This window comes from Euleptes europaea, chromosome 1, assembly GCF_029931775.1.
Source record: "Euleptes europaea isolate rEulEur1 chromosome 1, rEulEur1.hap1, whole genome shotgun sequence".
NCBI lineage: Eukaryota > Metazoa > Chordata > Lepidosauria > Squamata > Sphaerodactylidae > Euleptes > Euleptes europaea.
In genome coordinates, this window is record NC_079312.1 from 134,380,061 (window position 1) to 134,395,682 (window position 15,622).

Sequence of the window (15,622 nt, forward strand, 5' to 3'; positions counted from 1 at the left end):
TAGGCACGAGAGTAATTTCCCATGCTGTCATAATCCAATCCAGTTTAGGCACTAGAGTAATTTCCCATGCTGTCATAATCCAATCCAGTTTAGGCACGAGAGTAATTTCCCATGCTGTCATAATCCAATCCAGTGAGTTCATGAGTGATATTACAGTTTAGGCACGAGAGTAATTTCCCATGCTGTCATAATCCAATTCTGAAGAAGTGAGCTGTGGCTCACGAAAGCTCATCCCCTGCCAGAAAACATTTGTGTTAGTCTTTAAGGTGCTCCTGGACTCTGGCCCTTTTCTACTACTGCAGGCAGACTAACACGGCGACCCACTGGGAATAATCCAATCCTGTTTATTTTCAGTCATCCTACAGATGCTAAAGTTAATGAGCGACATTCATCCTTTACCGGAAATTCATATTGCGAGCCAGTCTAGCTTTTTTCTATCTCTTTGTCTCGGTCAGCTGCGGCCTCCTCTCGCTGGAATGCGTTGGGTGTAACCGTTTCTCTTCCTCCCCCCCCCCATTCCCAGGCATGGTTCAGTCCAACCTCTTGAGGTGGGAGGGGAGAGTCAAGGCCCGGCTTCTGGATGTTGCTAGCGTCGCTTAGCAACAGAGGCGAGGATGGAGGAGAGCCGCGGGTGAGCGAGAAAAAAGAAACGCGTTTAGGCCCGTTTTGAAGCGTTTGGTTTGCAGAGTGCGTGCGTCGGGTCTCGCTAGGATTGGGTGGGCGGGGGGGGGGGGGTCCTGAAAAACGTCAAGCTGAAGGTGGAGGTTAGTTACCTTTGGGAGTGTGTGGCGGCTGGTTCCCTACCTCGTTACTTGAAGAAATGCAGCTGCCCTTTTTCTTTTAATAACATTTTTTATTGCTTTCTTCATTTCATTAACATATATAAAAACATCAAGTTTGATAAGGCAATAAAAAGGAAATAATTAGAGTAGTTAAAACATAAAATGACTTCCCCCTCACTCTCTTCCCCCTTAATTTAAATTGTATATACTTTTGCCAACAAAACTAATCCCCATCTTATTTGATTAGTATATACTTATCTTGTCTAATATTGTTAATTCAATACCTTAATATAGCCCTAATACAAAATATATATAGGGGATTAAACCAAAGAATATCCTTTAAGTGATCCCATTAAATGCAGCTGCCATTTTAAAAGGAGTTTCTGGACGTGACCGTTGTGGACTAGACAAAGCGGAGCCCAACAAATGTAGTCGCGCGGCTGTGCTGCAAAGCAACCGCAGCTGCTAATCGTTGGCTCAGGAGATTCTTGGGAGCCCCAGAAAGGCTGGGGGAACATTTAGATTGTCTTCTGTAGACACATTTTGAAACAAAAGCAGGGCAATAAGTAACCTCCCTTCCTTGCTGAAGGGTAGTGTTACAGATTCCGTGGACTGCCCAAAAAAACAAAAAAAAACCCAGTGGGTTCTAGATCAAATCAAGCCTGAACTGACCCTAGAAGCGAAAATGACTAAAGGCTGTCGTATTTTGGTCACATTATGAGAAGACAAGAGTCACTAGAAAAGACAGTCATGCTAGGAAAAGTTGAGGGCAGCAGGAAAAGAGGAAGACCCAACAAGAGATGGATTGACTAAATAAAGGAAGCCACAGCCTCCAGTTTGCAAGATCTGAGCAAGGCTGTCAAAGACAGGACATTTTGGAGGACTTTCATTCATAGGGTCGCCATGAGTTGGAAGCGACTTGACGGCACTTAATACACACACACAACACACACACAGTGAGGATGAGGGCTGCTGTATTTCCAGACAGAGCTTCAAAGGGAGTGGATGGAAAAATCGTTTGTTGCTTGTAAACAACAGAAACATGTATAACCTTTTCACCAAGCCCAAGTATATATATGTATTTCAATGTCTACAGGTGGGTAAAGCATGACAAGAGAAAGCTAGATTTAACTACAGATGTTTGAATGCTTTCTCGTAACCTCCTTTAAACACCCTGCCAAACAGGAGGCTGAAGCTGGTTCCCTTCTTGGAGGAGACAGTCTCTGGAGTGTGCGGATGTGTCATTTGGGGTGGTCCAAACATTATTTTGGGGTGCAGTGTCTGTATGGGCATCTGTCCTGGGTCACCCCACTTGGGAGCCACTGGCACAAGAACCGTACTTTGGACCAGGACCCAGCATGTGCCATCTCGAAGGGCACAGTCCCCTGAATGTGGGGGTGTATGATATGTGGTAGTTCAATCCATATTTTGGGGTGCAGAGCTTTTGAAATGTCCTCAAAATCATTCAGGAACTAGGAAATGTGAATAAGGAACCAACTTCAGAGTTTGGTGTCCGGCTACTTTTGGGAGTCCTGACTGCCAGCGAGGGGTGTTTAAACTCTCATTATTTCAGAGGAAATGAAACAAATTGGGATGCCCCTCTCCAAAAGTCAAAAGTGGGTGGAATCAGTGTGCCAGGTGGGGCAATACACCCACTTATCCCAACCGGGCTGCTGTCCTGAATTCAGAGTAAGGGAACGTTTATAGTCCAAACTGTAAGTGGGAAAGAGTGAGGAAAACAAGTCCCTCCAAACAGAACCCTTTCAACAATCCCATGCCCATTCTCACCACATCCAGTGAAATGATTTTTCTGAAAAAGCACTACCCTCCTTTGTCTGTTTCCCTCTCCCATCCCCATAAAAAGTCCTCATACCATCCTATCCTATACAGCAGGAGTGGGGGCCTTTTTTCCACCAAGGGCCATTTGGATATTTATAACATCATTCGTGGGCCATGCAAAATGATCAACTTAAAAATTAGTTGACCAAGCCCCAAGCAGGCGGAGCCCCAGATGACCCCCCCCCCCCCGGCACAGGCAAGCAGGCAGGCATCCAACCAACCGGTGGCGCACTCCGGGGGAAAAAGGTTCCTTTTCTCAGCAAAACAAACTCACATCCACCTTGAATAGATGCTATTGCTGTCCGCGGGAGGGGGCGGATCGCCAGTCGTAGATCCTTCTGAGCTAGGGATCTGCCAGGACCCACAAAGGGCCAGACCAAATGATTTCGCGGGCCTTAAACTGCCCCTGGGTCTGACATTCCCCATCCCTGCTGTACAGTCATCATACAACAGTTACTGGGTCACTGACAACCAGGCTTTTCTCTACTTTTCTCCTCTATCCCCACATGACTAACTCTTGGGGTCTCCCAGATTTCTACTTTACTCTTCCATTTTATGACATGCATCTCCCTTTACCTTTCCCTAAGGTCAAATATTGCTCAGTATCCATGTATAACAATACTTGGTGCAAGTTTTCCCTCCAATCTCACACATGTTTGTGGAAAGGACCAAGGGGTAGGGTGTACGTTATTCCCAGATCCGTCCCTGGTCTATCATCTCTTTGGGGCATTTTGATTTTACTGTGAATTTAACACCGAAATACCAAATTGCCTTTGGTGAGATGGGATAAGTGCACATGTTTGCTGTCATCCTTATATATATTGGTGGTTTTCCCATGCAGATGGCCAAGGAAATGGCATTGATATGAACGCCCCCATCCATACCTTTTGAAAAAATGTATATCAGTGTTAATATACACAGTGTATATACTGTGTTAAAATATTTTCTTTAATTTAAAATAAAGCACATCGCCAGAGCATGGACACACTGCAGAAGATGGGGATGAAGAGCTGCTTGCAACTAACAAAGGGGTAATGTAAACACAAGGCTTTTTATATGCTGGAGTATTAAAATGGTATACTGATTGAACCAGATATATTTTTAAAGGTAATTTTAAATTGTGCACATTTTACTACTGAAACACAATGTCCTATGATATTGTGGTAATGATGTTGGTCAGTGGTGTAAGGCTCCAAGAAGTAATACATTTTGAATCCCTGAAGGATGAAAATATTATTATTTACTTAGCACTTTGAGATTACTTTGTAATACTTATTTTATTCATCCTAATACAACTCTGGTGACAGTTTTGTAAAAAATATATATGCATGAGTTCTTTAAAATTTATGAGCTATTTTATCTGGACTGGGAAATAAAGAAGCCATATGGGATGAATAATCCATTGTTTCAGTTCTTGTGTTCCCCCCCCCCCTTAAGAAACAACTATGGGGTTATTAACCTTCAGGAATTGAGCAATCAGGCCACATCTGCTGAGGCATTAATAAAAATTCCTGTCCAAAATTATGTTCTCTGATACATAGTTAGAAAGTGCTGTTTTTGTTATAAATATCTCCTTCAGTTGTACTTACTTTTTCCAGAGGGATTATTTAGCACTATGAGAACAGGGATTCAACTTTGAAACCACTAGCAGGCAGTGAGATGGTATATTCATAAAGACAATATATTTTGACATCTGACTAACTGTTGGCAGGGGCCACCACTGCCAGTTCAAGCCAGCTGCCTGAGTCCCAGATGGGGTGGGCATGAGTGACAGCAGCTGTGGGAAATTGCTCTTTTGGGGGGCTGTGGATGGTTAGGAGGCCCCACCCAACGTAAGGCCCAGGGCAGCAGCCCGAGTTGCCCATTGGCTAAGACAGCCCTGAACACATCCTGTATTCAATTTTAAGATTCTTTAAACTGTAGACTGGGCGGGAAGGCATCATGGTATAGCCTGCTCTCATCAGACCTTGGAAACTAAGCAGGGTTGGTACTTAGAAGGGAGACCGCCAAGGAGAAAACTGCAGAGGAAGGCAATAGCAAACCACCTCTGCTTCTTACTTGCCTTGAAAGCCCCTTGTTGGGGTCACCATAAGTCAGCTGCCACTTGATGGCACTTTGCACACACAAACTATAGACCAGGGGCTTCTCCACCAAGAAGAAGAATGTGCTGTCAAGTCACAACCCCATCCATGGGACATTCCAGTTAAGAGATGAGCAGAAGTGGCTTGCCATTGTCTTTCTCAGGGGAGTAACCCCGTCTTCATTGGTGGTGTCCCATCCAAATTCTGACCATGACCAATTCTACTTTGCTTCCAAGCTCTGGTAAGCATATCCTGAAGCATTCTTCTCCCTCATCCATTTTGTTTTTGGACTGAACATCGAGCCTGATTAACAGTTCTGGGGAATTCTACAACATGCTATTTTGTTATCTTTAGGTTGGTCCTAAGAAAAATGAATGATATGACTTGGGTTTTAAAAAAATATTATATGAACCAACATGACTGTTAGCAATCTTTGCTGTGTTATTCTTATAGGGATATGTTGCTTTTCATGACTTACTAAAAATATCTAGAGAAGGCCAAATATTGACTTTCTATTTTTTTTAAACTGCCAAGGGACATTCCTATTAAAGGAGCCTGTTGAAGAGTAGGAGAACAATTCTTCCCTCTGTATTGATTATATTTATGAGGGAGCCTGAGGCATTCTTGAACACCTATTTCCCCATCACCATTAGGCCCCAGGTTGAAGAGAAGGTATCAGCCTAATTCCCTACCTAGATGGCTGAGGCTTCTCTCTGTATTCAACTGTCTACTGCAACAGCAACGTGGGGGAGAAAGCAGAAAATCAGACCAATAATTGTGTGTGACACACAACTCATAAACTATGAAAGAATAACAATATGTAATGCAACAAAAACATCTCAGCAGATCAAGGACGTACATGTGCTCGTTCATACACAATAGGTTTCTAGTTAAAAACACATTTCAGTCAGTTCCTTCGTTGGATATTCTTGACAACTTCATTACAAAGTTTTCATGCTTCAAGAACTCCTTAAAATGCAGAGATACTTTAAGAACAATAACAATGAAAGTTTGGGTGTGTAGTAGTTGAAGTAGTTGATGCAATTCTAGAAATGATTACAAACCAATGCACTCAGTTTTGAGTAGAGGAATCCAAAATGCCATTCAGTTAGGCCAAAAAAAGGAGGAACTACTGGCACTCTTCCTGGAACTGTCTAACAAAATACAGATGGTTGTGTTTTCCACATGGGGATGGGCTTGGGTGGTTTCCTCATTGCTACTGCGGTAGCAGGAGCCCCGTGGCGCAGAGTGTTAAGCTGCAGTACTGCAGTCAAAAGCTCTGCTCACGACCTGAGTTCGATCCCAACGGAAGTTGGTTTCAGGTAGCCGGCTCAAGGTTGACTCAGCCTTCCATCCTTCCGAGGTCGGTGAAATGAGTACCCAGCTTGCTGGGGGTAAAGGGAAGATGACTGGGGAAGGCACTGGCAAACCACCCCGCAAACAAAGTCTGCTTTGGAAACGTCGGGATGTGACGTCACCCCATGGGTCAGGAATGACCCGGTGCTTGCACAGGGGACCTTTACCTTACCTACTGCGGTAGCTGATACAGCACAGCAACAACAACATGGCTTCCATATGACAGGTATCCCTACATTTCCCCTGCTTCCAATCTCCCAGCAGCGATTATTCCCCCCGCCCCAGCACCACTAGTTTTCCAGGTTCTTTTTTTAAAAAAATAGCAATTGAATATTGCTATAGCATTATAATAATAAGTGAATCAGGTACTGGCTTTCATTTTTTTGTTTTTAAAGTAAGCCTCTATTCCCTTCTGTTGCAGAGATATAAGGGGAAAGGAATATTACTCTGCAACTAATGGGTGCAGACTTCTTCTTTTTTTAATGAAAGCTGGAAGTTTAGGGAACCTGATAGAAACACTGTTATAATTATATTCGATTGCTAATTTAAAAAAACCCAAAAAACTGGTTGCAGGGGGAAATGACCACTATGGGGCCTGGGCCGGGAAAATACCTACCATGCGGACAGGACATGAATATCTAAAGTTTCTGCCTGGCTGGCATCCATCCAGGCTTTGCTGCTTTGCTGTGGTCATTCCCAAAACTTTGCAGCAAAGTAGGGTTGGCAAAGATCAGAGGAAAGCCAGGGAAAATCCAGAAGGTGCACAAAAGCACCTCAATGCTGTGGAGAAGTGGGAAAACCCCCACTTCCTAACAGTATGTAACCCGTGTGGAAAAGCTTGGAATATATAGCTTGAAATATACAAAATTCACCACCTGTCTACCAAGCAGATCCACCATCCATATGGGGGGTTTGCTACCTTGGTTGTAACACCCTCTTTCAAGACATTTGGCTGATTTACAAACAAGTCTTTTGTATATGAATTGTAACAAACTCTAAACTGTAAGGGGGGAAAATCACTTTAAATTCGGTATCGTGTCCTGCTCCACTCATCCTTTCTTTCCTTTTGATTTTTTTTTCACTTCTGTGTTTTTCTTTCCCCTTTCTCCTTCTTTTGCTTTGTTATACTAACTGCAGTAATATTCATTCAATAATTATAGCTATTGGAAAACCATGCCAAGTCTTATAACTTCTGTAATTTACTGTCGTTATATATTTGTGAAGAAAAAATAAGCTATTTTAAAAAAATTGCTCTGCCACATATAATGCCTGGGCACATATAATTTAGTGCACAAACACTTGGATGACAGTGGTCTATTATAATACTGCTGGCAGATGTATTAGCTACGACATTCCGCAAACAGTTTTTCAAAACATCTTGATGGCAGCACTTGTATATAGCACTCAGCCACCTCCCAGTTTGGGATGGGGGGGTGTTCAGTGCAAGAGACCATTATTTTCCTGCATATTTCCAGGGATCCCACAGTCAGCAGGGACCTTCTCAGTTTCTCTGCTCTTTTAGGTACCCGGAACATCTGCATGCTAGCCAGCCACATTAATAGTGCAGGAATTACAATTGTAAGGATTTTTTTATATACTATATTTGCTTTATGTTTTGTTATTAGCTTGTAGGACTAAAATTGTCTTTTACATCTTAAAGCCATTTATTTAACTGATATCTTTTTATTTTCTGTGAGTAGATGCATTTTTAAGTTTAGAAGCATTGCATTAGTCACATGGGTCTTTCTGCGTGCTCTATTTAGGGGTCTGTTCTGCATGGTAGATGTAAAGTGCAACAAAGTTTAAGAAGAGATCTGACTGTGCCAATTCACCATAAAATGCTGTTTTCTTCTGTGTGCTATCTAATAGGATGCCCAGCCGGAAGACCCAAGTGGTCCAAATCAAGAAGATGGAGTGGGCATAGCAGTGAGTGTTTATCATTCCTCATTTGGAAAGAAATTCAGTACATTTCTAACATCTTGAAGTTAAAAACATGCCTTCCTGTTTGTGGTAGTTGATAGACAAGTTGTTTTCACTTGTTTCAACAATAATACTTTGCGGTCTCTTTTGACTCTGTCACATTTTCCCCTATATAATTCCAATGCTCTCAGTTAATTTTTTGGGTGAAAGAAGAAAAGTGAATTTCTAAAGGAAGCCCCTAACTCAAGCAGAGAGGGTGCTCAGATGATTTCCCCCCAGAGACACTTCTGTGCCACTTCGTTTAGGGGCACTGCCTGGCTTGAGCAGAGAGGCTAGCTACAGCACTGACTGTCCATCCCTTGCAATGGCTCTGGGGTCAAAGGGGTGTATGCGAAACCCAACCTCCAGGCGGTGCCTGTAGATCTCCTGGAAATACATCTGATCTCCTGACGAAAGAGATCAGTTCCCCTGGAGAAAATGGCTGCTTTGGAGAGTGGACTGTATGACATTGTGTCCCACTGAAGTCTCAGCAATACTACAGTAGTCACACACGGGTACTTTTGAATCCTATATATAAATGGTGAATTGATAGGGTATTGGTAAAATGCAATAAGGTTTAAGGGCTAAATTCTAATGTGCCTGTTCACTCTCATAGTGTTATTTTCTCTGTGTATTTATCAAATAGGCTGCGCAGCTGGAAGATACAAGTGGCGCAAATCTGGATGATGGAGTAGCCCCAGTGGTGAGTATTTATGACTCATCAGATGGGAACCAATCCTGTAAATTTACAAATCACAGAACAGATTAACAAAATACTTTCCTTGGCCATTTTCTTTTTCTCTGTTTTTATTTACCAACAACATTTTCGTTTGGTTTTCAGTCAAAGAAATATGAAAATTACTTGCATTTCTGGTTCTTGTTTAAAACTCTGAATTCCCAAATAATCACTCTCATGTCAATAAGGCAAATGTAGTTAAAATTCAACATGTCCTTTAATGTTTTGCTGAATCTTGCAGGATAGTATATGAACTATTTCAATGCTGCTGTTTAGTGTTCAGGTTTCAAATATTTTTAGTTATTACAGCCAGAAGACAGTCATGCCGAGGAGGAAGGGGCAGGTGTTCCTACGGCTGCTGTGGAGGAAGGAGCTGAAGGTGTTCCTATGACTGCTGTGGAGGAGAGGGCAGAAGGTGTTCCTACGGCTGCTTTGAAGGAAGGGGCTGAAGGTGTTCCTATGGCTGCTATGGAGGAAAGGGCAGAAGGTGTTCCTACGGCTGCTTTGGAGGAAGGGGCTGAAGGTGTTCCTATGGCTGCTATGGAGGAGAGGGCAGAAGGTGTTCCTACAGCTGCTGTGGAGGAAAAGGCTGAAGGTGTTCTTGTGGCCGCCGTGGAGGAAGGGGCAGAAAGTGGTCCTACAGCTGTTACGGAAGAAGACGCAGACAGTGTTCCTACAGCTGCTGTCGTGGAAGGGGCAGAAGGTGCTCTTGTGGCTGCTGTGGAGGAAGGGGCAGAAGCTGTTTCTGTGGCTGTCATGGAGGAAGGGGCAGAAGGTACTCCTACAGTTGGCATGGAGAAAGAGGCAGAAGGTGCTCGTACAGCAGTCACTGAGGAAAAACTCCCAGCAGAGACTGGTGAGCTAAGCACCATCCCTGAACACACAGAGCCCTCCTTTTCAGAGGTGAGTGACTCTGGACATGACCCATAGGAATTTGTCCTTCCTGGGTGTACAGTCTATTCTGTGTGTCATCTTCATGAGGTGGTTCTGATGTTGCAGATTCCTTTGAGACTAGTTAATGAGGCATAAGAGGAAAAAATAGGTGAGAGCTGATAACCAATATCTTCTGATCAAAATCAAGTGCTTCTCTGGTGGCACAGTGGGAAGGGTGCTGACATGCCCAGGAACTCAACTTCCTCCTGGGTTGCTACTGGTATAGGAGAATGCATCAGGCTTACCGTATATACTCGCGTATAAGCCGAGTTTTTCAGCCCCAAAAATGGGCTGAAAAAGCCGGCCTCGGCTTATACGCGGGACAATACGGGGGGGAGGAGGGAGGAGGGAGGGGGGAAACTTACCGCCGTCGCCGCCGCCGCCGGGCCCGTGCCGCTTCCTGCCGCCAGGAGCGGCCTTGGGCAGCCTCCTGCAGCCGCAGGAAGGCTTCCCCGGCCCCCCCCCCCGCCATTTTTCCTGGCCGGGAGGGGCCTTGGGCAGCCTCCTGAAGCCGCAGGAAGGCTTCCCCGGCCCTTCCCGCCCCCCCCCGCCATTTTTTCCGGGCGGGAGGGGCCTTGGGCAGCCTCCTGCAGCCGCAGGATGGCTGCCCTGGCCCTTCCCGCCCCCCCCCCCGCCATTTTTTCCGGGCGGGAGTGGCCTTGGGCAGCCTCCTGCAGCCGCAGGAAGGCTTCCCCGGCCCTTCCCGCCCCCCGCCATTTTTCCTGGCCGGGAGGGGCCTTGGGCAGCCTCCTGCAGCCACAGGATGGCTGCCCTGGCCCTTCCCGCCCCCCCCCCGCCATTTTTCTCAGGCGGGAGGGGCCTTGGGCAGCCTCCTGCAGCCGCAGGATGGCTGCCCTGGCCCTTCCCGCCCCCCCCCCGCCATTTTTTCCGGGCGGGAGTGGCCTTGGGCAGCCTCCTGCAGCCGCAGGAAGGCTTCCCCGGCCCTTCCCGCCCCCCCCCCCCGCCATTTTTCCTGGCCGGGAGGGGCCTTGGGCAGCCTCCTGCAGCTGCAGGAAGGCTGCCCCGGCCCTTCCCGCCCCCCCCGCCATTTTTACCAGGCGGGAGGGGCCTTGGGCAGCCTCCTGCAGCCACAGGATGGCTGCTCCGGGTCCCCCTGGGCCTCGCCGCCGCTTCCTCCCGCCGGGAGCTGCCTGGGGCAGCCTCCTGCAGCCGCAGGAAGGCTGCCCAGGCCCCCCCGGGCCACGCCGCCGCCGGACCCTCGCCGCTGGAGGGCCCTGTCAGGTAAGCCTGCGGGGGGGGGGAGGGGTTATAAGCCGACCCTCGGCTTATACGGGGGTGCCTAATTTTTCCCCATTTTTGGGGAGAAATTAGGCACCTCGGCTTATACGCGGGTCGGCTTATACATGGGTATAAACGGTACTTTCCTTGAACCAGATCTGGTCCTGATCGAATCCTGTGAGGAATTTTACTAAGGTACCTCTCTTAGTGTTGGCACATATTGGCACATGAGGGTAGGAGAGTGGGTAGTTATTTGATATTAAGAGCCACAGTAGAAGGGTAGTTGACTGTGGAAAATTGATATGGGGTCTATACTTCCACATCCTTGTGAACATATTGCCCCTTAGGTCATGACTGTTATACTCTTGGTAGAATTTCCAGTATGAGGGACAAGAAGATTAAATTGCTGCAGCACTTTAGCTTCTGTGACCAACAACTTTACGTAAGGTCAAACAACAATATTTAATTAAGAGCAAATCATGTTGCCTGTTCTTTTATAGTGAGAGCTTTTCCTTCAGATTCCAATAGCAGCATTTCCTCATGAGCTGTCTCTTTGGCTCCACGCCTTTTGTGTCATTTCATTATCAGGAAATTTCAGGCTTGTGAGAGATGTCTCATCAACTCTCAGTTAGCAGGATCACTGAGTTTCAGTTAGTTCTAAGTCCCTGAGTTTCAGTTAGTTCTAATCCCACTCTTTAAGATAATGGCATAGGCTTTGGAAGCGTAATATTTTGTTAGTGGGTTAGATCCAGTATAGTGATCTTGCAAGGATCACAGATCATCCTGGCTTTCCCCTGCCATCAGGAATCCTTTCCAGTCCAGGGTTCCAGTTTATTCCCGGGTTCATGGGACCCACGTGGAGTAATAGCCATACAGGTCAGGAGGATGTAATGGGGATGGAGAAGGGGGTGAAATTGCTCCCCTCTTCCATCAGCAGAGCTCCAGTCATGCGAGAGGCAGAAGGGAGTGATTTCACCCCTTCCCATTATTACTCCACATGAGTCCTTCAGCTCCAGGAATGAACTTTCCTTGGGTCAGAAATCGTTGCCGAGAGGAAGGGAAAGCCAGAACATCAGCAATCATCAGCACATTCCTTGGTTGGATTGCAGAATCCCACCCATTAGTTTACACTATTTGTGTAATGTTTTGCAGCCATAATAGGGTGTTTGTAGGCTTGGTTTGCGTTCTGACCTTGGAATAGATCCTACCAGAATTTCCACCTGTACAAGAGGAAGGAAGCTCCCCTTTCGACCCCCTGAAAAGACTATGCCAGCAATTGTGGTGCCCATGTAGACAATAATCCACATGGGACATGGGTGCAGCGAGGAGGAGAACGCTGCTCCCCCTTCTGCCAATGGAGAAGCTGATAGGATCCGATCCTTGGTCAGAATACTCTAGCATTTGCCTGACTGCCTGTGGCCAGTATCTCTGGTGAGGCATTCCTGTGGCTGCCAGCAATAAGGACAGAATAACTGGGGCAGCCTTGACCACCAATACATTCAGGGCAGCCTTATGGAAACCATGGATGCAGTTCTCTCTTTCTTCCTTTCATCTTTAAAAAGCTATAGACTAAAAGGGGGAACGTGTCTCATAGAACACTGGTACCGCAATTGGCCTTCCTTTCTTCCTCTCTGTCTTCTGGCTTTTAGGCTGGAGAAAAGAGAGGAAAGGGCAACAGCAGGTACATTAGCACTGTGCTGTGGAAACAGTATATTGCTGAAGTAGCTGCTCATCTTTGTTCCCATTTTCCAGCATTGGTGGAGGAAGAAGAGGCAGACACCTCGGCAGTTTTTAGAAAGCTGTAACAGTAATAATTTCCCAAACCTTATTTTGCAATTGCAGGAGCTATAAATGGACTATTCACTTACATTTTTAAAGTAAAACATCTCATTGTATTTTATTAAGACTTCCTGGAGGCCCTTTGTTGTCCATTCCTGTGTACTCTCTTTAAATTGCTTTCCCATGTCCTAGCAAAAGTTACCTTACTTGATACTTATTATAAAGATTTATGCAGAATGTTATAGCAACCAGCTTTCTAAGCTTGAATACCCTTTCGGCAATTTTCTTCTGACAGTAGTCTTTTTTTCAGGACAAGTTATATCATATTTCCTCTGAGAGTATTGCCATGGCCAGAATGATCTCTTCTCCATCTTCAGCAGCCAGCAGCCAGAGATTTGCTTTACCCCTGCAAATTGAGGATCAAAAGAAGCCAGGTACTAGCCGGAGTCCTGTTGAAGATGACTTTACTTATTATTACGGCAGGTTTTGATCCAGTAGATGCTGAAAAACTGCAAATTTCAACCCTTGCATTTAAATTCGATGCTAAGCCTGCACTTGTGATTTCTTGCTTGGTTTTTTTTTTTTTTATTATTTCAAAGAGTGATAATTAATAACAAAAAAAGAAAAAGGATAAGTATAGGATACAGTATAACATCATTTGATATTTTTAACAATTTCTATCCCTATTTGAGTCTAATTCATCAATTCGATTCTATCATCTGTACTATTTAATCATTTATAATAACCTATAAATTTGCTATGCAAGATAAAGCTTAAGAAAAACACCAAAACATTCATAGCACCAAAATACAATCTAAGCAATATTCCGGAAGAGTTTAAAGACCATGTAAGGAATAGATTTACATTACTGAGTTCAAGTGAATGTAAACCTGAAGAACTATGGGTGGAAACTAGAGATATTATCAAGGAAGAATGTGCAAAGACTATTCCTGTAGCCAAAAGAAAATAAAAACCTTGATGGATGTCTGAGGAAACTCTTAAAATTGCCAGAGATAGACGAGAAGCAAAAGTAGAAGGTGACAGAAATAGAATCAAAAGTCTAAGTGCAATGTTCCAGCAACTTGCACGTAGAGACAAAGAGACCTATTATAATAACCAGTGTAAAGAAATAGAAGAGAACAACAAAAAAAGGAAGAACAAAAGATCCGTTCCACAAGATCCAAGAAATCAAAGGGAAATTTAAAGCACGGTTAGGCATACTGAAAGATTAGCATGGAAATACATTAGCTGAACAGGACAAAATAAAGAAAAGGTGGGAACAATACACTGAAGAACTATACAGAAGAGATGAAAGGATAAAAGATTCTTTCCAAGAAGAATCTTTTGAAGAAGAACCTACAGTTTTAGAAAGTGAAGTGAAAGCTGCATTGAGAGTAATCGGGAGAAACAAATCACCAGGAGCAGATGGGATATCAATAGAGCTATTCCAAGCCACAGAAACGGAGTCTATCAAAATCTTGACAAGAATATGCCAACAGATATGGAAAACAAAACAGTGGCCCACAGACTGGAAACAATCCATTTCCATTCCAATTCCCAAGAAAGGAGACATCAAAGATTGCAGCAACTATTGGACCATCACATTAATTTCTCATGCAAGTAAAGTGATGCTCAAAATCTTACATCAAAAGCTGTTACCATATATGGAACAAGAAATGCCTGATGTTCAAGCTGGTTTCAGAAAAGGAAGAGGCACTAGAGATCATATTGCAAATATACTCTGGTTACTGGAGCATATAATTTAAGAAGAAAATCAGCTTGTGTTTCATAGATTACAGCAAAGCCTTTGACTGTGTGGATCATGAAAAGCTATGACTGGTTTTAAAGGAAATGGGTGTGCCACTACATCTGATCGTTTTGATGGCCAACCTGTACACTGGACAAGAGGCCACAGTTAGAACAGAATATGGAGAAACGGAATGGTTTCCAGTTGGCAAAGGTGTCAGACAAGGATGTATTTTATTTCCCTATCTCTTCAATCTATATGCAGAACATATAATTAGGAAAGCTGGATTAGATTTAGATGAAGGTGGAGTGAAAATTGGAGGGAGGAACATTAATAATTTGAGATATGCTGATGACACTACATTATTGGCAGAAAATAGTGAAGATTTGAAATGACTACTCCTGAAAGTTAAAAGAGAAAGTGCCAAAGCAGGACTACAGCTTAACATCAAGAAAACAAAAATAATGACTACAGGAGAATTACACAACTTTAAGGTTGACAATGAGGAAATTGAAATTGTTCAAGACTTTCTATTCCTTGGCTCCACCATCAACCAAAAGGGAGACTGCAGCCAAGAAATCAGAAGGCGATTGAGACTGGGAAGGGCAACCATGAAGGAGCTAAAAAATATTTTGAAGTGTAAGGATGTGTCACTGGCCACCAAGACTAGATTAATTCATGCCATCATATTCCCTATTACTATGTATGGGTGTGAAAGCTGGACAGTGAAGAAAGCTGATAGGAAAAAAATAGATTCCTTTGAAATGTGGTGTTGGAGGAGAGTGTTACGGATTCCATGGACTGCCCCCCCCCAAAAAATCAGTGGGCTGTTCTAGATCAAAACAAACCTGAACTGACCCTAGAAACTAAAATGACTAAACTGAGGCTATCGTATTTTGGTCGCATCATGAGACGGCAAGAGTCACTGGAAAAGACAGTCATGCTAGGAAAAGTTGAGGGCAGCAGGAAAAGAGGAAGACCCAACAAGAGATGGATTGACTCCTTAAAGGAAGCCACAGCCTTCAGTTTGCAAGATCTGAGCAAGGCTGTCAAAGACAGGACATTTTGGAGGACTTTCATTCATAGGGTCGCCATGAGTCGGAAGCGACTTGACGGCACTTAACACACACACAGCTATGCAAAAGTCATTTACATAACAACTTAGTATACA

At 44.4% G+C, this 15,622-nt stretch overlaps 1 protein-coding gene across 1 annotated transcript in view; it reads left to right on the forward strand.

Annotated features, from left to right (window-relative positions):
- The first annotated feature begins 614 nt into the window (after nucleotides 1-614).
- The window catches only part of CCDC40 (coiled-coil domain containing 40), a 54,255-nt gene continuing 39,247 nt past the window's right edge, over nucleotides 615-15,622 (forward strand). The window contains exons 1-5 of the mRNA XM_056848636.1: nucleotides 615-631; nucleotides 3,586-3,652; nucleotides 7,928-7,984; nucleotides 9,054-9,656; nucleotides 13,021-13,138. Coding sequence (XP_056704614.1) covers nucleotides 615-631; nucleotides 3,586-3,652; nucleotides 7,928-7,984; nucleotides 9,054-9,656; nucleotides 13,021-13,138 — 862 coding nt within the window. The remainder of the gene's footprint in view (nucleotides 632-3,585; nucleotides 3,653-7,927; nucleotides 7,985-9,053; nucleotides 9,657-13,020; nucleotides 13,139-15,622) is intronic.